Raw genomic sequence first — 24,380 nt, 5'->3', positions numbered from 1 at the left:
GTTTGGATTTAACGATTCGTCGTTTTTTCGTTTGGTTCTAGTGTTGAATATAAAAACCACCCATGCTGTAACTCTAATACGATTTAAGAATTCGATGTAATGCTGCAAATGAATCACCACCAACTCAGCAGTTGGAGATATTGTCGCTTGAAATGATATTGTTTTCTTCCTTTCGTATTGTTCATTTCCTGGAATTTCACCTGTGGACCCACTTCGGGCTAATTCATTTAATCCCGGCAAATTTATGGTGCTGCGTTCTGCCAGAGTACGTATTCGGGAAGCTGCATCTGTTGTACCAAGAGTGTTGCAATACCTGCTCAATTTATTTTCCACTGCCAATGCGTCCACAGGAACTTTGTTCGGGAGGTGTTGAATTTTAGCGACTCTGCTGCGCAGGAACTGCTTCCCGTGGTCAGTATTTTTATGGACCTCAGACAGCGCGATCGTAGAAGTTTTGAACAGGAAGATGTTAGAAGACTGTTCTCGGAGACTTTGACAAAGGTAGCAACACAATCAAGCAGAAAGAACGCCTGCCATAAGTTTGAATCTTGCCAGAGTAATTACATTGACTCGCACCACCCTTGACTTGATGATCGAAATTCTCAAACTTTACCGCTCTCAGCCTGCAGAGTGGGGTAGGCGACCCCTCTTCATGCGACTGGACTGGCTTCGGCGACCTTTGGTGACGGTTTCTCCTCCCTCCGTTTAGTTGCGACTCGTAGTGCCGGGTACTTGAACATCGGGAACAGATTGAAGTACGTCTAGCCACTTCTTCCAGGCCACAGCGATGTCTCCAGGTCCCATGTCATCAGAGTCTATGTTTCTCCGCCACAGCTTTTGGAATAGAAGGCTGGCCCGCACCCTCAAGAGAGTAGTAAACCCAGCCGGTTGTATATCCACGCCATAGTCTGCAGCACGGACCGTTTTCTTTGTGGTTTTATATTATGCAGGCGATCTGTGCTTGGTGGTAAGGATAGCTGGTCAACACTGAAATCAGACGTACGTACCAAAACTATCAGAACCACCGATAAATAGACGATATTTATGGCGTCCCAGGAGTCACGCTGGAGTTTCGGATGTAGCATTTTGCTGTTACATGGTTATGTGTACACTTTCATTTTCGCGGATTCAACCAGTAAGATGGCGTCGTTGTACAGATTCATTACGGCTTCCTTGCTCTCAGATACATTTAAAAGTCATTCATGTAGAGACTAGTGTTAATCTCACACACAGTTTTGATCTATTGTTCACCCCACTTCTTCAAGTGGTGTTGAAGCGTTGCGGAAAGTAGAAATGGGCTAGCAGTGAAGTGAAATTAAGTTTATTTTTTCTCTTCCCAGAAAATAGGGGATTGAGGCAAAAGTCGGCTAACCCTGCCGTGGCCCCGGTTTCCTTACACAGTAGGCAGTCATATATAAACTCAAAAACCACTAGGCAGGTAAAAGGTGCAGCAATCAAAATAGAAAACTATTATACAAGCGGTGACAATTACGAAATTACAAAACATGGACAATATTACGCAAACAAAAGTTACATTACGCAGTAGAACTTTCCACATACGGCACGAGTAAAGTAAATCAATCAAATCAAGTACTTGTGCGAGAAAGATAGAAATATTTTTATACACTCGCACGCAGGGACACACATACATACAAATATGCATATATCTGGATGACCATGAGTTACATTTTTTTCATTACAGTTCAGCTGAAATAAGATGTTGTTGGGTCTTTTATTGAAAATGTTTTAAGATAAAAGAACTCCTCATCAAATGGGAATTTATTTAAGGCGTTGGGTACTTCAAAACTCTGGTTTCGTTTAGCAAAAGTCATCCGCATTCACTGAGCTCTCAATTTTTTGACACGAAGATTGTAACCTATGTTGCTATCAGGAGCAGAGCACAAGCTATTACAGTGAATGTATTGAAGCAGCCGCAGATAACATACTTTGTCAGCTTTAATGTGCTCTGTTTGAAAAACAAGGGTTGTTGTAAAATGTATCATGTATAGAACAGAAACAAGGCCAGCGTACATAAATATCCAAGTGCACCATAATATCCTACCGTAGCATGCAAGGTTGTTATTTGCAGAACACGTTTTTTTGGGTAATTTGAATACTTTGGCTTATCCCAAAGAAAATTTCTTGAGGATAGTGTTAAAGATCAGTGCATTTTGTATAGGCACATTTAACCATACAGGAAGTAGATTTGAAATCCTAAAAAATGGCCAACATTTTTACTGGATTCACAAGCAAGCTATGAAATACGAATAGACGGAGAAAAAGTTTAATTATACGACTCACTCAGAAATATTTGAGAAGAAAACTGGTTGTTTGCTATTATCATAATGACTATGTATGCAATTAGTTTCCACGGTGTTGATGGGCTTGAAAGAAATATATTCCGTTTTACGTAAACATAAACTAAGCCTGTTAATGCGTAATAAATCACGAAGGTTAAATACTTAAGCACTCATCAGATTTTGAAGCGCCGTAATGAAACGGAAGAAAAGAAAAGATTAGCGTCATCAGTATAAATTACCATAACGGGAGAGTTGTGCATGCCGACTCAATCATTGATACATGTACTTTATAATAACAGGCCTATTTTGAATTTCTGCGTGACATCTTGCTCCGCTGCCTTTGTAATGGTGGATATATTATTTTTTCGAGTATACTAGGACCTACTGTTGAGATAAATTTATCGTGCATTCAATGCAATACCTCAAACCCCACTGTTACAAAGCTTCTGAAGAAGGCTCTAATGATAAATGCAATCCACTGCCTTGCAAAAATCTAAAAATAGGCCACGGGTAAATTTGTTTTCAATATTACCTATTATTTTGTCTTTAACAACTAAGAGGGTTTGATCTGTGGACATATAAAGCAAACCTTCCTACCACTACCAGCCAACGGTGTTTCGCGGAGTGCGGGACAATAAAGTACCAACGCGGGGGAGGCGGCGGTGTATATGAAGGGAGTGGTAGGAGGGTGGCAAATTTCAATCATAGGGCACATTGTAGATGGCGCAGCGAATATACCCAGCGTTCCCCGTGCGGAGATGCGCGCTCGCAGGTAGGTGCGTCGGCGGTGCGGTTTTGTCGTTTTCTTTAGCGGCGGTGGTTTCGGGCATGTTGTGGCGGATCTTCATGTCAGTTGCGCGCTTCCTTCGCACGGCTTGATTAACTTGTAAAACAGCACCTCCTGAGAAACCTACACCCGAGGGAACTACGTCGTCTTACAGCAAAAACAAGTTAGGTATGGGTTCGAAGGGCGGGAACACAAAATGTAGAGGCCACATACAGACATCTGGCCGCTAGAGAAAAGCTACATTTTGCGCACTGCTTGCCACGAATGAGACTGCATTTTCTAAATTGGTGAATACCAGCTAGGTTTTGTTGTACGAGCTATTACAAAAAGCGAATGCAGCAGTAGGTTCGGATAAATAGCGATTATAAAAGTTTCTACACCTTTCTGGGAATTCTCAAACCTACTAAACTAACTTCTTTAAATCGGTATAAATGGGAATCACTAAGCTCTCATGACGAAGTGTTTCGATGTGTACGCTCGTGTCGCGCGGTGGTGTAGCCCCGAGCTTGCACATCCGGATGGCTAGGTTCCGCAGTCTCACCCTTCGAAAGACAACCCTCTTCATTTTCTTTCTGACCCCCCCTGGCTGGGCTAGAGAGACGGCATCTACTGCTATGGCCCGGCCATGGCCGACGCTGCCACATTCGGGACTCCGCCCCGTGAATTTTTACGTAGCGGCTGGCAGAATCTCTCGTTTCACTTTTTGTAGAGCCACGTGTGAGAATTCAAGTTATGTCGAATGGGCTGTTGTTGTGGGTTTTGTTTAAAGCTTTGCTTTCCAACCACCTTCACAGTGTGGATTGGACACATTTGGTTTTGTGAACCGATATTGTGAATCAACAATTACGTTGCATTTCAGCTGAAAATAATCTATCCTATGAATGATGACCCCTTAAAACTTTTAAAACAAGCGGAACAGGAATTCGTCGGTAATGCGACAGATGATTGATGTCGCCTCCTTTACGTACTGGAACGGGTTTAGCCAATTTTAGGTTCTCTGTAGAAACACCAGTTTACATCAAAGAGGACTGGTCATTCGCTATTTTACATTGATTCAGATGATTCACCTGGCTCAGGTGTTTAAAACCACCGAAAACGCTTCGCGTCGCTGTCCACTTGTCTTACGGCAACCTGTCGACATGTTTGTTCGATATCCCAAATCAGCACCACTCGATGGCTTCAGAAACGTAGCAATACCCCGTTTATATCGTTTGTCACGTTACGTTCACGTTCCAAGCTTTTATTGAGAAAGTTTGCGGTTTAATGCTGTGATGAGGTGTCGACAACCACACAAAGCTTGTGGTAGTGAAAACAGCAGCCTGGTGTGGCATAACGGTAATGGCTTCAGCTTCACTCGGCCTGTGTGGTGTCAGTTGTGCTTCCACCAGCCGGTCCTTGTTACCGTCCGCTGCATCGCAGTCATACAGCGCTGTGGTGAGTTTCTAAGGCAGCTTTTCAAGTAACGTAGGCGGTTCAGGCTATCTACATTTTTTGTGTAGTTACCTAATTGGCTTCGAAGGAAATGCCACCTCGTAAGGTTCATCCACTCGTTTGGGAGTCTACTCAAAAAAATTTGAGGGTGGGATGTCGGTTTTTCCTTTACTCGATGTGATTCACTCGAATTGATTACAGTGTTTAAAATGTATTTATTATGTCAGCCGCATTTGTTTCTATGAAAAATATTCCTTAGCACGAGTGTTTGGGTGCACTGGGACTATCGGCCCCTTCCCTCAACAGGCCCTTGAATATTCCAGCCAACCACCATCTCCATTGTCATCAGCTCTCCTTAGAGCGTGGCTGTCTGGGCAGTTGTGACCGGCCAGAATTGATCTCACCCGGTGGGCACGTGAGTATAATCGGTGCTACTGACTTAAGCCACCTCGTGGTGGAGTGCCGCGAGTCGGTCGGTCCGCCTGGTTTGTGTTGAACAAACACTTTGATCAGAAATAACAGCGTCCTCTAGAACCTCTAACGCAATTTCGTTCCGATCTTTGGTTTTAACTTTCACAGACAGTGAATTTTACATAATCTCATTTCAGATTCCTCCGAAGAACGCAACAGTCAGCTTCTCGCTTGCGGGCAACTTGCATCTGATTTTCTTCGACCTAGCTGATGTTGAGTGGGAGCTTCACTACCGCCGTTAAATACGATTTACACCGGATGTCTCGTAGCTCCTTGGCGATACCATACTTTCGTGGTTGCAGCAACTCCGCCTATTTGTGGATGGTTTCGCTTTCTCACAGCAGCCCTAAGATTCACGGCATCGTTTGCGACGGGATAGCTCGTTTCTAGTACATTTGTCGTTGTGCACGTGGTATCTCACATAGTGCTAACTTGCCTCCTTTCAACTTTTAGCGTCATACGTTTGTCCAGCATGCTCCGGCCTGCAGAGAACTCTTGGGGAACCTAAAGCACCTGCCATCAGAGTGCAAAAACGTTTTTATTCTTCCGGCGTTTTTTTTTTTTCTGCGCAAAGATAGGTAGTATGGCCATTAGCCTTTCAAAAGAAATAAAATTCTTGCGTTAGTTGTGGTGTAGCATTGCAGCTGATGGAGCTTGCTTTTTTAGTCCCTTGCGTGGGCGATTGGGGTCTTCTTTATGGGTTGTGCCCCGTAGGTGGTTTTACATCCATGCATTGAAGTGCATGAAGGGTTTCACCTCGTTCCACATCAACTCCCAGAAACGATCAGAGCATTGAGAAAATGCAAACGTACCCTTCTCCTCTCCCTTCGTCATTAGCGAGGAGCCGTGTGTTGTTGGTGGAGTTCGGATTTAGGGCTTCACTTTCCCACTACGCACTCGAAGCTGTACATAAGCGGAATGCCTGTGGAAATCACTCTCTGTGTCACGACAAGCAGCATAAAGTTGAAGTTGACGAAGTGGAAGTTGAATACGATATAAAAACAGCGTACAAATAGTAATACAGAGGAGGTCCCGTAGTTACAAAACTGTCGGGGGGACCTTCTGTGACAGGGTGCGAAACAGAACCGCGGTAGAGTAGCAACAAGTAAAAAAAAACACATCAAAGGAAAGTGAGCAAAAACAGGCAGAAAGCAATACATATATGTATATACATACATAAGCACACATATTTACATTCATTTGTAGCAATACAAACAAATGCACATAAAAATTGCAGTAAACAGGATTCCACGTAAGAACAGAACCACTGCAAAAAATGGCGCTGCAAAAAACTGCCGACAGATTCGGGTGTTCGGCCGAGGGCCTCGACCCATCTGAGTGGCGTTGCCGCAGTGTCGTACAGACGACAATGTCTATGTAAATTTTCCAGGGCGAACACAGTTTGTACGCCAGTGAGCTTCCTTGTGAGCCCTTAAATATGAGCTCTTTGTTCATGAAGGGCTTTCAGAAGCTGAATTTTATTTGTGTACTATCAGATCATGGCAGGTAGACCACTCACCACGGCAGCTGCGTCACCGGTTAGGTATGCCTTAAAGTAGTGAAACATTTGAAATGTGATAAGGCCGTTTTTGTCCACCACCTGATTTTACAGATCCCAGATTGCCTGCCACTTATGCCGTCATCTGGCGAACCTTACCAGCAAAACTCTTGATAGAGTAACGTTAATCTGTTCTCACGCCTGCAGTTGAGGTCCGTCACCATTCGTTCGTGTTTTTTTTCTTGAATGGCCGGTGTTTGATCGGGACAGGCTTGCATTGGGCAGCCTTTGTCCTGCTTCTCCAATCGTGCCAAGCATTGCATGATGCGGACTTTGTGCTTGGATGCTCGCTTGTATTATCGCTCCAAGTCTTCTTCGGAATTCAGGGACTCGATATCATTGTTGACAGTTTCGATCTCCGTTCGTGTGGATGTCAAGCGCTCATGTGACACTACCGCTACGTTCTATTAGACGCTACATTGCGTACTCTGTTGACATTTGTTTATAATGCGTGTGGCCTGTAATCGGAGAAGAGTTCGTTTTCTGCTGTCGCGTTCTGTGTTCACCAAACAGCGCAACAGTTCCTTGATCAGCCAACCGGCAAGACATCACAGTGTGGTCTTCGAGTCGTTTGGGTGTGGAATCATTCATGCAAGTGCACAGCCCCGCGGGTCCGGGGTTTCTAAAACAGTGTGTAAAGAAACATACCATTCTGGTACGCTAAATACAACCAATTTGTTCAGATTGTGAGCTACGTAATCCAAGCTGTGAATGTTCATTTGTGCCTAGGCGGCAACTCTCTCTTCTACGGTCGCCATTCGCCCATCTCAGGCCAGCTGAGCACAAGTTAAATTCCAAGTGTCTGGAGAGTAGCTAGTATTCTTGGGGCCACCTAGGATGAGTCACCAAGCAGAAATATATGGGTTTGCTCTTTTTCCGATACTGGCTAACTGGCACAAGCGACACGGCTCTATACCTGGCCATAATTGTCGAGCATACCTAAATGTTTACAAAGAAAAATTTTACGAATTAAAAAATAGGTCAAGTACAATCCTGTCTGCAACAATAAGTGTAGACAGCGAGGGCTTAGTGGAATTGCCGTGCCATCTGTGCTGGACATTGACAGAGAGATTTTGCCGCCCGCAGCATCTGTTTGGCCTTTTTTTCTGGATGCGTCATCCGGCAGCTGCCAAAATAAACGGTTAGGAGGGAGAAATAAGATTTTTGATTTCATAGTGAATAATGCATTAATTTCTGCTTGGAAAACACTCAGGGTTACAAAATACTGCACATCTTTCAAATAATCTAAACTTGTATTTCGCCAGCATGGCCTCTTCTGGGCAAACCGCAGGCCTTTTAACACTTTGTATGTTTGTGAAATAATAAAAAAGTATCTGGATGGATTTCCACAAACAAGAGAAAATATTTTGATGTTTCGCTGATTAAAAGCATGGACATTTTAGGCCTGTGGAACTTCTATACAAAATTACAAATACCATTGACATTGGCCTGCAATCTTCCTTTGGGAAGTTATATAACTTTGCAAAAAATGTTTTCAGTTGGCCGTGCATGGTTACTAAAGCTCATAAATAGCAGAATCTTGTAAAGCGTCGTCCACTATGACACCATCTTTGTATCCTTTTAAATTAGTCGATGGGAGTGCTCCATAATCCATTTGACGAAGATAAATGCAAACTTGTACTCGGACATACAATTCAAATGACGGCTGTATATTGTTCTAATGGCTTTATATTATCAGGTGTACTTGCTTTATCTTACGAAATATAACAAGGTATGCCTTTTTTTCTAGTACTTTTAGAGCGGACACAAAACTTTTGAATGTTCAGGGTATTGGATTAGCTGGGAAATTACTCAACGTTTGCTGCAGTAGTAGTTTATATGCTTGCTTTTAAAGTATCCCTCCCTTATGGAGGTATGACCGTGTTGAGCGCAGTTACTAAAAATTAACACAAATATCACAGTGTGCCAGTATGTTTGGTATGTCAGTAGCCAAGAGAGGAAGAAATATCCGCATTCAAGTATTATATATATATATATATATATATATATATATATATATATATATATATATATATATGTGTGTGTGTGTGTGTGTGTGTGTGTGTGTGTGTGTGTGTGTGTGTGTGTGTGTGTGTGTGTGTGTTTGTACACCTACATATCCGGCCAGTTATGCTGAAGAAAATGACTCCATAGAAAGCCCTTTATTTCCTAAGTTGCTCACTGTTGTTACAATGCGAAGCGAAAAAAATGCTCCATTGCCTAACAGCGTATTTTTTTTCGATACTAAAGTAGTTTTTTATGTTTGAAAATGATCGACCTAAATTAAATCTTGCCAGAACATTCCTTTTTGCACTGCACAACAAGTTTTCAAGAGAACACCTTTGCAAGTTCTTTTTTTGTTTTGCTTGCTGGGACGCAGGAATGGTGGACACACTTGACCAGTCTGTGGGATTTGTGGTGGAAGCATTGAACGAGGCTCGAATGCTCGAAAACACTGTAGTGGTATTCTTCTCCGACAACGGAGGCATGCCTTACGGAAGCTCCGCAAGCCGCGGTTACAACTGGCCACTCCGCGGTACCAAGAACACTCTATGGGAAGGAGGCACTCGAGTTGCTGCTTTTCTCTGGTCTCCACTGCTCCGCAAGAGGCGCAGAGTGTCTCAGCAGATGATACACGTCACCGACTGGTTACCGACGCTCTACCAAGCCGCAGGTGAGCATTGTACCCCTTCGCCGAACTGATGTCAAATACGCTGATGTGAAAAAAAGTATGAAGCCTAATTGATTGTGCTCTTTCTTATTGCGACCGGTTAGTCAGGTAAATATTTATTTTATCTATTTATTTATTTTATATGCAAAAACGGATGGATTCTTTCGTCTAGTTACAGACATTGATGCGGACTTTCAAATAGTAGTAAACATTTGCACCGGTAGGCTATTTGGTTAAGGGGCTTGTAACCTTCAATGTGGTCGTAGGTTCGGCTAATTTTTCCGTAAGGAACGCAATTGTACGTAAAAAGTGTGATATTACAGTCATTGTCTGAGGTAATTTTATTAATGTAAATGAGGAATAATGCCGGTCCCAGAACGGAGCCTTGTGGAAAGCCGGATGATACATGCAGTGCCTTGGAAGCCACGTTCTCAAATGAAACAAAGAGTGATCTGTTAGTCAGATAATTTTTCATCCATTCCAAACTTCTACAGCAATAAAAGCATTTTCAAGTTTACCTAATAATTTTCTGTGACATAAACGGCCCAATTCTTTCGTTAGATCGTGTAGGATGAAGTCAGTTTAGCGGCCATAATAAATGCTCACTGCAGCGTCATGAACTACTTGAGTCAATTGAGTGATGGTGGACGGGCCACTGTGATATCCTAGTTGGTTGGGAGCAAAAAAGTATTTCTTAGAGAAATAAAAGCAACTGCTTCAAAATAATATGTTCCAGTAGCTTACACGTCGTGCAGGTAAGGCAAATACGCCGTAAATTGCCAGGCTCAGCTGTGTTTCCCGATTTATGCATTGGGGCTAGTTTTGCCATTTTCCAATCTTCTGGAAGCTAGGATGTTTAAAGTTACATGCGATAAAATATAACAATATACCTGCTGCACCTTTCGGCGTATTTTTTTAAGAAATGCGTTTTGGATATCGTCCAGTTCTCTTGATTGTTTTTTAGAGTCCAGGTTTAGTAAACGTTCTAGGACTCCTTTTGAAATGTTTTGAGAAGCTATGCGTAAGGGATTGGGAGGTAGTAGAGGAGGCGGTTGTGGTCTTTTGTATACACTTAGTGAAAGAATCAGTTAAATTGATTTGCCTCGGCAGTTTGTCGTTCTAATATTAACGGCGAAGACGGCGAGTTTGATCGGGGAAAATACTACTAGAACTTATTCGAGCTATTTTTGATGACACTGGGCAGAGTTTTACTAAAATAAAAGTGTTTGGCTTCCACGTTTTTGTCTAAACCTTGTTACCGCGACGGATGATTTCAGTGGTGCCGCTGGAACGTTCCCGATTTTGATTGAGCGCCATGATCGCTTAACTCGAAATTTGGCTTGTATCACCTCTCTTGGGATGCACGGATTATGGGCCTTCCCTCTTTTAAGTTTTATGGAATAAGGATGGCCTTGCAATATACAATTTCTCTCATTTGGAGCCACAAAAGATTCTTGTCATCGGTAAGATCATAAGCCATTTCAGCAAAGTTTCAAAGGACATCCGCAAGGATATATATATATATATATATATTTATATATATATATAACACAGAAATAAGGGTTGGCCGTCGAGAAAACCTCAGAAAGCAAAGGGGAGGATGTGGTAGATCATTGAAACAGATTAAGAATTTGGAAAGAAAGAAAGAAAGTGAAGAAAAAATGCCCGCCAGGTGGGATCCGAACCCACGACCTCCAGAATACCGGTCTGGTGCGATACCGGTATTGTCCGGTCTGGTGCGGTCCGGTCTGGTCCGGTCTGGTGCAATACCGGTCTGGTCCGAACCCACGACCTCTAGAAAACCGGTATTCTGGAGGTCGTGGGTTCGGATCCCACCTGGCGGGCATTTTTTCTTCACTTTCTTTCTTTCTTTCCAAATTCTTAATCTGTTTCACTGATCTACCACATCCTCCCCTTTGCTTTCTGAGGTTTTCTCGACTGCCAACCCTTATTTCTGCGTTATTTTCAACGAGCCCCTCATTTCCTATTCTGATTCGATATATATATATATATATATATATATATATATATATATATAAAAGCGCTGGCAGTCAAGAAACCTCCTAAAGCAAAGGGAAGGTTGTGGTGGCTCATAGAAAGAGATAAAGAATTTTTTTAGTCAGAAGAGAGTTATAAAAAAATGCCTATATATATATCAGGTTGTCAAACCCAAACAGAACTGAACCGAAAAAAGCAATACCGATTACCGGTTGGTTCATGCCGAAACGGTCTTCGACCCTCCATTGTTGATATCGCACAGTCAATGCAATTCAGGCCTTTTATTTTTTCCCGTACCATCAACCTCGTACCCGCTCCCGCACTTTCCCGTCCATACAATTGAACACTATCACGCTCTACGAAACAACATTTGAAATGAATAACCGCCAATGTAGCAATGGTTTTTTGCTCCTGGAAGCGCGAGCGTAGTGCAAGCTTACCAAACGAAATGTCATTCTCGGCAGCTTGCAGGAAACATAAAACAACTTTGCCCTTTCCTATCTGCTACTTTATTGGAGCAATCAGGCTGCAGGAGTGCTCCACTGCGCAACAGCGAAAGCCCTCAGCCGATGTGAGCCAACGTTTTGCGTTTTGTGATTTGTTTTAAAGGTGCGATACCTGCAAATTGTTAATACTTGATAAGTGTGACCGCAGGAGCTGCTCTGTGGCTAAGCCGTTTGCTGTTGACAGCAAGTTGCCTCGATCTCCCTTCCCACCACCGTTTTTCGGAAGTAGATGGAAATCGAGAACGTCCATTTATAAAGATTTTGATCCACGTTTATTATAACCAACTGGTTAAAATAAACCCGCTGGCCTGCAACATAAGCTGCGCCTCGGAGATATTGCACAGTGTTCAGAAAAGGGGAAACCAGCGAGCAGAACGCAGGACCAGAGGAGGAGGCACACAGACAACACCGCTGGACTAACAACTGGTTTATGCGGCAGGAACACATCACATTTATACACCCAAAACCTGCGCGCACACACACGTTTGAACAACGTGAAGAGCTGAACTATAATGATAAGAATTCAAATTCCTTTTTCGTGATAACAACCGAAGGATCACTAACGCAACTCTGTTTATTCTTTCTTATAAAATACGCTTCTAGCATTTCGCGCTCACGTCTCGTTTTCCCACGACCAATAGTGCTAGCGAGGTGTAACCGTGGGCCACAATTGTGGCAATCTTTTACATGCAAAGCTAGATTGCTTCCCGTGCCCGAGCCTAAGGTTCCTCGGTGCTGCCTCAGGCGTTCATTTAGGCACCCGCCTAAATGAACTGCTCGCTGGTTTCCCCTTTTCTGAACATTATGAACCAACTAGCCCAGCAATTCACTCTCTTGAAATATTGCACAGTGCATCAAATGCGCCAGTGTAAAAATGTGTTTACACGAAAAATAAAACAAAAGAAAAGGCGTGAATCACGTTGTTTTTATATAATACGCAAAAAGTAAGTCAATGGGTCAATTTTTCGCCCATTTTGGTTTTTAAATTACATCATTGATCTTCCTCTTTGTCTCAATTATTCTAACAGCATTCTTTACACTGATGACACAACAATTTTTACATCCAATAAATGTCATGGTTCATTAGTAGATCAGCCTAATACAGACGCATTTATTTTCCGACATGGTGTAAAAATAATTTGCTGAGCATTAATGCTGCCAAATCGAACTTCATGATCTTCACGTCACCTCAACGGATCGTTGCCGGATGTCCTTGGTTTACCCTTAGTTCTAGTCTGCACATTCCACGCGACAGTAGGACATTTCTTCGCGCAGAACTTGACAAAAACCTAAAATTCAATAACCATATCGCATTAACAGCAAGAAAAACAGCTTACGGAATTAGAGTGCTGAAAAGTTTGTTACTTTTTTAGGGAACGCATCCTTATCTCACTTTACTACGCATTCTTACACAGTCACGTAGCATACGGCATATTATATTGATGATGATGATTGTCTTTTTATGGCGCAAGGCCGACGAGGGCAAAGAGCGCCAGAAACAATTGTGATTTAATAAAAGCGATGAGAATTAAAATTACAATTGTAAACTAAAGTGAAGCAGAAGCTGTTTAAAAACAAATGGGATGGCTGGTGTAGCGGGCCAGGTTGTAATTACGCGCAGTATGAAATGAGCTGTAAAAAATTAATCTCTTTTAAAAACTTCGAAACATACTTAAAAGGAACTGTAGCGTTGTCGCCTAAAAAATGTGAGGGGTGGAGTGGGATGTGTTGTCTGTATAGTTGTGGAAAGTGTTTGCGTCGAGTTGTGGTGAGTGCATTACATTGCATTAGGATGTGGATTACGGATAGGTGTTCTCCACACCTGCTACACAGAGGTCTTGGGGATCCAGTGAGCAGGTGGGAGTGTGTAGCATGTGTGTGGCCTATCCGTAATCTGGCTAGTGTAGCTTCATTGAATCTGTTGTGTGTGTCTGTTGTGTATCGTCCCAAGTGTGGTTTTATTAGGTGTAGTTTGTTGTCTGTCAGTTCGCTCCACTGTGTTTGCCATGTTTTACGAAGTTGTTCTCTGATGTGTGGCTTGAGGTCTGTGTAAGGTAGTGTTGTTATGTCCACTGTGTTCGTCAGTGCAGCAGCGGCGGCACTTTCATCCGCCAGCTCATTTCCGCGTATCCCACAAAAGGGCCCGGAACCCAGCACACAATCACTTCGAGATTTGAGGCGTACGCGGACATAATGGTCTTAAAAAGAAGATTGATCACATAATTTTTAGACGACTTTCCAGATGATAGCGCGCGCACAACACTCAAAGAATCTGTGTAAACGATGGATTTGGGTATTTTATGTTGAAGGATGTGATTCAGAATGAGGAGCACGCCATACGCCTCTGCCGTGAAGATACTACTAAGTAGATTCATAGTCTTAGAGATGCTTAAGTTTGGTCCGTGTGCCGCAGAGGACACAGCGGAAGCAGTCTTTGAGGCATCGCTATAAAATTCTAAACACTGATACTTTTGCTGTAGGGACAAAAAGTGCTGCAGAATCGCACTTTGTGGAACCCGGTTCTTCTGGATTTGTGTAAAAGATGTATCACAAGAAACTGGGCGGAGATGCCAGGGTGGTAAAAGGTCCGTAAACGATGAATTGTATAAGTCTAAAAACGAGAAGTCAAAGTCAGAAGCTTCCTTCCTTGCTCTAAGGGAGAAAGGTACAGAAACAGATGGACGATTTAAAAACAGTTGCAATGAGGAAGTATCGTTAAATGCTGGTTTAAAAGGATGGTTACTAATTGATGAAATTTTAAAAGCATATAATAGGTCTATGTAGATTCGCTGATGTTCTAGGCACCATTTATCACACTCAGCGTACAGGCTCTGGACCGGGCTAGTGCGAAACGCACCTGACGCGAGCCGAAGCCCCAAGTGCAGCAATGGGTCCAGCATTTTCAATGTGGTTTTTGTTGCTGACCCATACACCACACTCCCGTAGTCCAATCTTGAACCTATTAAGCTGGTAAATACACGCAGCAGGAGTTGTTTGTCTGCACCGTATGCTTGGTGTGAGAGGACCTTTAAAATGTTCATTGTTTTTAGGCATTTATGTTTAAGTTGTTTAATGTGAGATATAAATGTTAGTTTTTCGTCAAACACTACTCCTAAAAACTTGTGTTCCTTTTTAACAGGAATTGATAGGCCGTTCAGCTTGATCTCAGGATCGGGCCGGATCGCGCGCAATTTAGAAAACACAACACAGGTGCTTTTAGCTGGATTAAGTTTAAACCCATTTCGGTCTGCCCAGCTAGCTAGTTTATTGGCACCAAGCTGAATTTGCCGTTCACAGATAGACATGTTACATGATTTAAAAGATATTTGAACATCATCTACATACATAAAACAGGATATTGTTGGTGGCAATGTCTTTCTAAGCGAGTTCATCTTCACTATAAACAATGTGCAGCTCAAAACTCCACCTTGAGGCACGCCATTTTCTTGGACATGAACCCTAGAGAGTGCAGACCCAACTCTCACACGAAAGGTTCGCTTGGACATGTAACTGCCAAGTGTGTTTAGCATGTTGCCCGACAAACCTAACGACTTCAGATCACTGAGGATGCCGTAGCGCCAAGTGGTGTCGTAGGCTTTTTCAAGATTAAAGAACAGTGTAATGCAGTACTGCTTATGAACGAATGCATCCTTTATATATGATTCTAAGCCAACGAGTTGATCATTTGTAGATCGCCCTGCCCGGAAGCCTGCCTGGCAGCTCTCGAGAAGACCATTGTATTCCAGGAAATATACAAGTCTCTTGTTTATCATCTTCTCGAGAAGCTTGCAGAGGCAGCTTGTCAGGGCTATGGGACGATAACTTTCAGAGGAGGTGGGATCCTTCCCCTCCTTGAGGAAGGCCACTACTATGGCCTCCCTCCAAGACCTAGGTAACCGCCCCGAAATCCATATTCTATTGTATAGGTGTAGAAGTGTTTCTAAAGTGTCTCGGTGTAAGTGTTGTATCATAGTGTATGTGATGTTATCTGCGCCTGGAGCTGAAGGCTTACAAGTGTTGAGAGCGGCCCTCAGCTCAAAAAGTGAGAACTCAGAGTTGTAAGACGTAGTTGATCTGTTCTTGTCACGTAGAGAGTTCTTTTCGGCAGATGTTTTGTGTTTCATGGGAGTGTCCGTGTAGTGTGATGAACTGGAGACGTGTTCGAAGTGTTGTGCAAGTGCATTAGCCTGGTCTTCTAGTGTGTCCCCTGTTGTGCTGACCAGGGGCAGGCTATGTGAATTTTGTCCTTTCAGTTTACGTATCCTTGTCCATACTTTACGTGTGTCTGTGTAGGAGTTTATTGATGTAAGAAAAGCGCGCCAACTCTCTCGTTTTGCCTCATGGCGCGCACGCTTCCCGAAAGCCTTTGCCCGTTTAAAAGAAATCATGTTTTCTGATGTGGGGTACCGGCGAAGGATACCCCAAGCTTTGTTCTGGGCCTCTCGCGCCCGCCGACAGTCGTCATTCCACCAGGGCCTCCTTGGGTGCCGCACGGCTCCGGAGGACTGGGGAATGGACTTTTCGGCGGCGTCGAGGATGTGCGCCGTGACCAGCTGGGTTGCCTCCTCTACGTGTAGGTGTCTAATGTCTGTGTAGTGCAGTTGAGATGTTTCTGTGAATGTGTTCCAGTTCGCTCTAGCTTCGTTGAACCTACTATGGGAAAGAGAACTGTTTGGCCCTTTACCTATATATGTTAAGGATGTTGGGAGGTGGTCACTACCATAGGGGTTTGTGTCCACTCCCCATTCAAGAAATGGAAAGAGTACTGCAGAGCCAATAGCAAGGTCAAGGTGTGAGTAGGTGTTGTGCGCTATATTATAGTATGTAGGCTGTTGCTTGTTAAACAGGCATGCTCCCGATGATGTTAAGAACTTTTCGATGAGGCGACCTCGGGCATCTGTTCTAGAAGAGCCCCACAGAGGATTGTGTGCATTGAGGTCCCCCATTAAAATGAAGGGTTCAGGTAACTGATCCACAAGAGCCTCGAACTCGGAGCTCAACAAGTGATAGTCTGGTGGGATGTAGAGGGAGCACACCGTGATTAGCCTATTAAAACTTATTACTCGGATTGCAACAGCCTCTAGGACAGTGTTCAGCTGGATGGTGTGACATGCCAAGGATTTGCGGGCAACGATGGCCACACCACCAGAAGAGTATGTGCAGCCGTCTCTGTCCTTTCGGAACACCAGGTAACTATTTAAGAAATTTGTGTGTTTTTTATTCAAGTGTGTTTCCTGGAGACACATGACACTTGGCTGATTGGAGTGCAGTAACTCGCATACATCATCCAGGTTCTTGAACAGGCCTCTACAGTTCCATTGTATTAAATTTTCTTTTCCCATTATTTTATGTTAGGAGCGACTGGAATGTGTGGTTATGTGTCGTTCGGGGCGGTTACTCTGGCTGGCTTCTTTCTTTCTTGGGATTGTGACGTCCGATCCCGTCCCCTCCGCTGCGCAGCAGCGACGAACGGATTGACGTCCATTTTCTCTTCAGATGTCCTCGTAGTTGCCGACTTGTCGGGCTCCTTGGACTGTGGACCCTTTCGGGGGCCCTTTTCTGGGGCCACGACCGCCAGGGGTGCCAAGGGTGGCACAGGCGGTGGGGCGGAGGTGGAAGCAACTGCCGGTCCCTCCGCGTCCATTTCCTCCGTGCCATCAGCTGAACTGGGTGCCAGAGGAGTGGAACCGGAAGGAGCGGCACCACTCCCAACCGTGTTGGTTGCCACCGCAACCGCTGAAGGTTCCCCCTGCGGCACGGTGACGGATTGAGCTGCCAACAGCAACTCAGCGGGGGGCTCGGGCCGGGCACAGTCTGCGCCGCAGTACTGTGTCCCTGCCGAAGCAGAACGCCGCTCCGCCCCCCGGCGAGCTGCGTCTGCGTACCTCCCCAGGGGGAAAGAGGCGAACCTCTTTCGCGCCTCCGGGAAGGAAATGTTCTCGGTTACTTTCATGTTTATGATTTTCTTTTCTACTTGGAATTTTTCGCAGGTGCGGGAGTATGCTGGGTGGGGTCCCTGGCAGTTGGCACAGGTGAAGACCTGTGTGTTGCAATCATCAGTGGGGTGATCGTTCTGGGCGCATTTGGCGCAGGTTAGTCTTCCGCGACAAGCGTTAGTGCTGTGACCGAACCGCTGGCACTTGAAGCAGCGGCGCGGGTTCGGAATGTATGGACGGACTGGGCAACGGATGAATCCTGCATTTATGTGTTCTGGAAGTGTGGATCGGTCGAATGTTAGGAGGATGTGCTTCGTGGCTATTTCTTTGTTGTCTCTCCGGATGGTGATCCGCCTCACTGCCGTCACACCTTGATCTTTGAGGCCCTCGAGGAGGTCGATGTCTGTCTCGTTTAGGAGATCCGTCTCAGAGATTACACCCTGCGAGCTGTTGAGGCTGCGGTGGGGTGTGATCCTGACATCTAGATCGGCCATGCGGGTTTGGTTGAGAAGACTTGTTGCCTGTTGCTGATTATTTAGTTCTACTAGGAGTTCACCAGTTCTTTGTTTTTTAGCCTTATAAGATTTGCCCACAATGTTTTCAAGGAATTTCGAGATCAGAAATACAGACTTGGAAGTGATGGGGTTTTCTTTTTCTGTTGATTCGATTATTAGGAAGCGGGGGTAGTTGTCCGGTTTAGGGGCAGCGATTGCAGGGAGTAGTGGGAAGGAAACTTCGGTGCGGCCCCTTTTCAGGGACCGATCGTGTTTGGAGCGGGGTTTTGAAGCCATGAATTAATAAATTCTATTCGGCCGTGGTGCATCCGCCCACCCCGGGGCCCAACAAGGGGACGCGACAGGTACTTGCAAGCAAGGCCTGCCTGCGCCAGATTTACACCACGGCTATAACCACATATGGCGTAACACAGGGTTGTTAGCCACACCAGGTTAACCCTAGCCGCCAAGAAAAGGAGAAGAACCAAGAAGAGAGAAGGTGACAGGAAAGTTGTTAGAAAGAGGATAGGAAAGTAAAAGATGTAGAGGAGGACAGGAAGAGGCGACGGCCGATTCCCTCCGGTCGGGTCAGGCCGGAGGTGCCGTCTACGTGAAGCGTGGGCCAAAGTGGTGTGTTGCCTTTTCCGAGGGGCCTTAAAGGTCCAAACACTCGGCATTGGCTCAACCACCAGGTTCCCCTTTTCCTCGGACACGGCTCTGCCACGCACGGCTAGACGTGGGTGCTCGGGGTCCGTGGTGTCGCACATACACCAAACATCTGCTTGCGCAGATGCCCCCTGCGGGGACGGCATATTATATTGCGGAAATACATACAAAATTCATTTATCCCCACTACAACATATTCAAAATCAAGCTATTCGAAATATTACCTTTAGCCACATTCAACCGAACGCTCTTTTTTGGCTTCGTGCTCATATTATCTTGTCGGTTTCAGAACTTGTACAGTATTCCCATGGCCTATTAGTGTATATAAATTTAATAATGGGAACACCCCACTTCAATAATTAGTACTGACTATTTCCTTCGTGGTAACTCCACTCGATTTTCTTTAAATATGAACTATTTATTGCCAAAAGTAACAACGAACTACGAAAAGTTTTCAACTAACTTTTCGGCTATACACTTTTGGAATACGCTTCCGCTCTCTATTAAAAGATGTCGTACTTTGTATACATTTAAAAATAATTTCCGGGCGTTCTGATCCAACCTGAATAATGTGACTTGGTTGCACCATGCTTAGTTTTGTTTATTTTTGTGTGCTTTTTTTATTATATTCTTGGTTATGATGTCCTTGGCCATACACCGTTTTGTATGTTGGTGATATTAGTTTTTTTCTCTTGCATTGCTACTATGTTTCTTGCTTATGTTTTTTTATATCTACCGTTCCTTATCTTGGTGATATTTGTTTTTTTTTCTTCTTTTTTTATGGATTGCTAAATCGTTTTTTGCTGCTCATGTTATTGCATATATACGGTAATATATTGCTGGTGTTATATTGCCTTTTTTATTGATATATTTGTGCTTATATATATTATCAGTGCGAAGCTCTGAAGCGTAAAAAATCATTTATTTCACTGCTCCATTATACCCATCACCAAACACATCGAAGAGCGCTTCGTCTTCTACGAGACTGATGATCACCATCGTTTGTTGCTGGACTGCTGTTCCCAGACGGCTTGGTCGTAAAATAAACGCCTTACCTCACCGAGTACCCAAGGCCCTTTTAAGTGGTGGAGGTTGCGCTCGATCCTTCACTCAACACCTTCCAAGCAGACCCATGGAGCTCCATTTAGGTAGGCGATTGCCTGTAGCAGCGATGGAACGTGAGGCCGGAAGCAGTCCCGCTGGCACCTCCCCTGTTGCGCCTCTGGCATTTGCTGTCATCAGCTGGCAGCACGATCCTCCTCATTTCGCCGGGCTCTACCATGAAGACGTTGAAGACTGGTTGGATCAGTTTACTCGAGTCAGTGCGTTTAACCGTTGGGATGACGTGGCAAAGCTACAGAACGTTGGGTTTTTATTGGACAAGGTGGCACAAACATGGTTTCTTAACAACCACCGGCTCACTGACTGGGCCACCTTTTGTAAGGAGCTGTGCTTGATATTCGGTAGGCCAACCGCTCGGTCAGACATGGCGAAAAGGAAGATGACCAGTCGCCTTCTGCGCCCTGAGGAGACGTATGCGTTTTACATAGAGGACGTTCTCGCTCTATGTTGCCGTGTGGATGCAAGCATGCTGGAGGCCGACAAGGTTCGCCATGTCCTGAAGGGCATAGCACATTTTGCCTTCAACGCCCTTGTAATTCAAAATCCTTCGACCATCAGCGATATCCGGACAACCTGTCAGCGCCTGGACGAACAGCAGGCCGTCCGTCGGCAACCAAATGGTCTTGCTATAGAACCACAGGAGGACATGGACCTACGCGCCCTTATACGTCCAATCATCCCCCAAGAGCTCAAGGTCAATGACCCGCCGTCTCCTCCGCGCGATTTCTTTCACTCGGAAGTCCTCCAGTTGCGTGGCCTTGTGAAGGAGGAGCTGGCATCCATGACGGGTGTGATGCCGACGCCACCCCCGATTACTACAACTCCCACCCCGTCGTACTCGGCGATGGTATCACGACCGCCCCTGCCTCAAGATGCCCCATTCGCACCACCACATCTAACAGCGATCTCCGCAGCGACCACTCCACGGGGGTACTACACAAACATGCGAAACCCTCAACAGGCTTTCACGAGCGACCGACCCGTCAGCTATTACTGCGGGATCCGGGGCCACATATTCCGCTTCTGCCTGCCGACGCCGTATGTAAGATGAACAAAGAGGGTACGCACCGTTTGAACGAGATTTTGGTAATTCTAACGGTTCACAACGTCTTGTCTAAGATTCAACCCCGCGATGCTCATCGCTACCCTCCCCCTCGCTTTAACCGCCTCAGACCAATCGTCCCTCCCGCCGCCGATCACCCTCACCGTATCGACGGTCTGTGGCTCCTCTTCAGCCGGCTTCCCATGTTCCCGACAATCGCTCGGAAAACTAGCGCCTGCAGTTTATGGGGGTGAAACTGCGTCGCTCGCAAAATGCTCAGGTCCTCCTCAACGGCCATCAAACTTTTTATCTGTGCTAGTAGAAGGAATTTTTGTTATTGCTCTTGTGGACACTGGTGCAAGCGTTTTGGTTATTCATGCAGATTTGTGTTCGCGTCTCCGGAAGGTTAAAACTCCTTACACTGGTCCTTCACCGTGCAATGCTAACGGAGTCGTACTGCAACCCTCAGCGCAGTGTACATTTTGAGTATTCATAGGTGGACGCCATATTCACGTTCCCTGTGTAGTGCTTACTCCGTGTGTACACCAAATGATTGTGGGATGGGACTTTCTATCTTCTGCGTCCGCTGTTATTTCCTGCAATTTACTGGCTGTCGAACTCATGGCTACCCACTTCTCCAGCGTTGATAATGAGGAGCCGCCTCGGTTGGTGGCACAAGCTGATCAAATTTTGCTCCCTGGGCAAGAGACACTAATGACAATGTGCTCAAATAGGATTCAAGATGGTGACATTTTAGTCGTTCCGGCCGGGTCCTTCCTTCCTAAAGGAGTCGTCATTCCCACCTGCCTCGTTCGGTTTTCGAATGAGTCAGTGGTACTGGCTGCAACGAACGTCAGTTCAGAGCCGATCTTGCTGCCCAAAGGTACTGCTTTGCTACTGCTGCTGCTGAGAGCCAGGTCACGTCTGCTATGCCCATTTGCTCGTCGTCACCAAGCCAGCGCCTTTCGGATCCTGCATCGCCATCAGCGGCTCTTGTCGCAACCATTAGTTCCGACCTCAGCCCTAAAGAGGCAGAGTCCTCCTTGCTTTGCTTGAAAAACACGCGGCTTGTTTTGACTTCTCTTCGTCGAAGCTGGGGCAGACTTTCGCAACAGCACACCGCATTGACATGGATGGCTCTCGTATAGTCCGCCGCCGTCCTTGTCGTGTATCTTCGTCGAACGAAAGATCATCGAAGACCACGTTTTGGACATGCTTGAACGCAATATCATTCGCCCCTGTGTTAGCCCGTGATCCTCGCCCGTCATTTTGGTTCGTAAAAAAGACGGATCAGTGCGTTTCTGCGTTGTATATCGTGCACTAAACAAAATTATCCGAAAAGATGTATTTCCCATGCCCCGAATAGATGACGCTTTGGACTGTTTACAAGGTGCGGAATATTTCTCGAGCATTGACATCCTAACCGGCTATTGGCAAATCCCAATGCATGAATTTGACAAAGAAAAAAAAGCGTTGTCCACCTCGGACGCACTTTATGAATTCAATGTCATGCCTTTTGGATTATTTATTGTCCCAGCTACTTTTCAGCGTCTCATGCATACAGTCCTGCGTGGACTCAACTGGAGGACATGTGTACGTTATGTGGCTGATGTTGTGATCTTCTCATCGACTTTTTATCAACATCTTGAGCACTTGAACGAAGTACGCACATGTTTAGCAAATGTTGGACTTCAGCTCAACAGAAGAAAATGCCGTTTTGCCAGCAAAACAATCAAAGGCCTGGGTCATGTTGTCAGCAAAGAATGCATCTAATCAGACCCTGACAAAATAACAGCTTTGCTCAATTTCCCTCGACCGCTACAACAAAAAGTCATCCGCAGTTTCCTCGGCCTTGCCTCCTACTTTCGCCGTTTTATTCCCGGTTTTGCCACCTTTGATTCACCTCTCAACAGGCTTCTGCAATCCGACGTTCCCTTAACCTGGTCCGACGACTGTGAAAAAGCTTTTCACCCTCTTAAAGGTGCGCTTACCTGTCGCCCAGTGTTGTGCCACTTCGATGAGACAAGACCCGCACTTCTCCATACCGACGCCAGCGGGACCGGCATTGGCACCGTTCTCCTCCAATGGGATGACCAATCAAGAGAGCGGCCTGTTGCTTATGCCAGTCGCTCTCTCACGCCCGCCGAAAAAAACTACAGCATCAAAGAAGATGAATGCCTTGCCGTCGTTTGGGCTGTCCAGAAATTTCGGCCATATTTATGCGGCCGCTTTTTCACCATTGTAACCGATCATGACGCACTCTGCTGGTTATCGACTTTAAAGAACCTTACTGGACGCCTTGGACGGTAGATTCTTCGTTTACAAGAATACGACTTCTCTGTCCCATACAAGCAGGGCAAGAAGCACCTCGATGCAGACGCTCTATCGCACTGCCCGTTATTGCCTTCACATGCTGCTTGCGTAACACCACCGGCAAAAGCGTTTCCGCTCGCGCCTGTCAGCTCCATTGCGGTCGGTGAACGCTTTGAGCTAAAAAATCTCCAATTAGAAGACCAATATTGTCAAAGCATAGTCGACAGACTGAGCGGTAGAACACAGCCTCCAAATAGTCGCTTGCACCGCCAGCAAACAAAATTTCGGGTTGTTGATGGCGTGTTGCATCGTCAAAATTACCATCGTAGTGGAGAAAAGTGCGATCCCGTTGTACCCCGGGCACTGGAGCGGAAAGTTTTGGAGGCATTTCATGACGGTGGACCGCTGGCCACCTCGGATATCAGAAAACGTATGACCGCATCCGAGCCCGTTTCTTTTGCCCTGGCATGTCAACAAGCGTTTCCAAGTACGTCTCGTCCTGTACCTCCGGCCAGCGTCGCAAGCGGCCTACATCATTTCTGGCTGGACAGCTACAACCTATCTCGTGCCCCGCTGAGCCTTTTGAGGTTGTTGGGATTGATTTGTACGGGCCGCTACCTCGAACTCCAACCGGACACCACTGAATCGTCACAGCTGTGGATCATCCGACACGCTATTCTGAAACGGCTCCTTTGCGTACAGGATGTGCCGAAGAGGTCGCTAGCTTGTTTTTGCACCGCATCGTCTTGCGGCATGGCGCCCCTCGTGTCCTCCTAAGTGACCGGAGGAGAACGTTTCTCTCGAACATAGTTGCAAAAGTCCTGCACGCCTCATGAACTGTTCAGAAATTGAACACCGGATATCACCCTAAAACTAATGGAGTTACTGAAAGGTTTCATCGCACGCTTTTTGACATGCTTTCAATGTATATTCCACCTGATCACAGCAATTGGGACCACATACTCCCTTTTGTAACATTCGCTTACAATACGGCTACCCAACGCACCACCAGTTATTCCCAATTCTTCCTCGTATACGGCCGCCAACCTTCCTCGCCACTAGACACCTGTTTCTTTACCGCCCCT

The 24,380-nt window shown here is 45.4% G+C and overlaps 1 protein-coding gene across 1 annotated transcript in view; it reads left to right on the top strand.

Moving 5' to 3' along the window:
* LOC144141758 (arylsulfatase B-like) overlaps window positions 1-24,380 on the top strand; it is a 79,485-nt gene that overhangs the window by 44,342 nt on the left and 10,763 nt on the right. The window contains exon 7 of the mRNA XM_077673259.1: window positions 8,928-9,221. Within this exon, the coding sequence (XP_077529385.1) occupies window positions 8,928-9,221 (294 nt within the window). The remainder of the gene's footprint in view (window positions 1-8,927; window positions 9,222-24,380) is intronic.

Source organism: Haemaphysalis longicornis, unplaced genomic scaffold, assembly GCF_048455015.1.
Source record: "Haemaphysalis longicornis isolate Haplotype H1 unplaced genomic scaffold, Haemaphysalis longicornis Haplotype H1 scaffold_6, whole genome shotgun sequence".
In the NCBI taxonomy this organism is placed as follows: domain Eukaryota; kingdom Metazoa; phylum Arthropoda; class Arachnida; order Ixodida; family Ixodidae; genus Haemaphysalis; species Haemaphysalis longicornis.
This window is presented reverse-complemented; position numbering and strand designations above follow the sequence as displayed.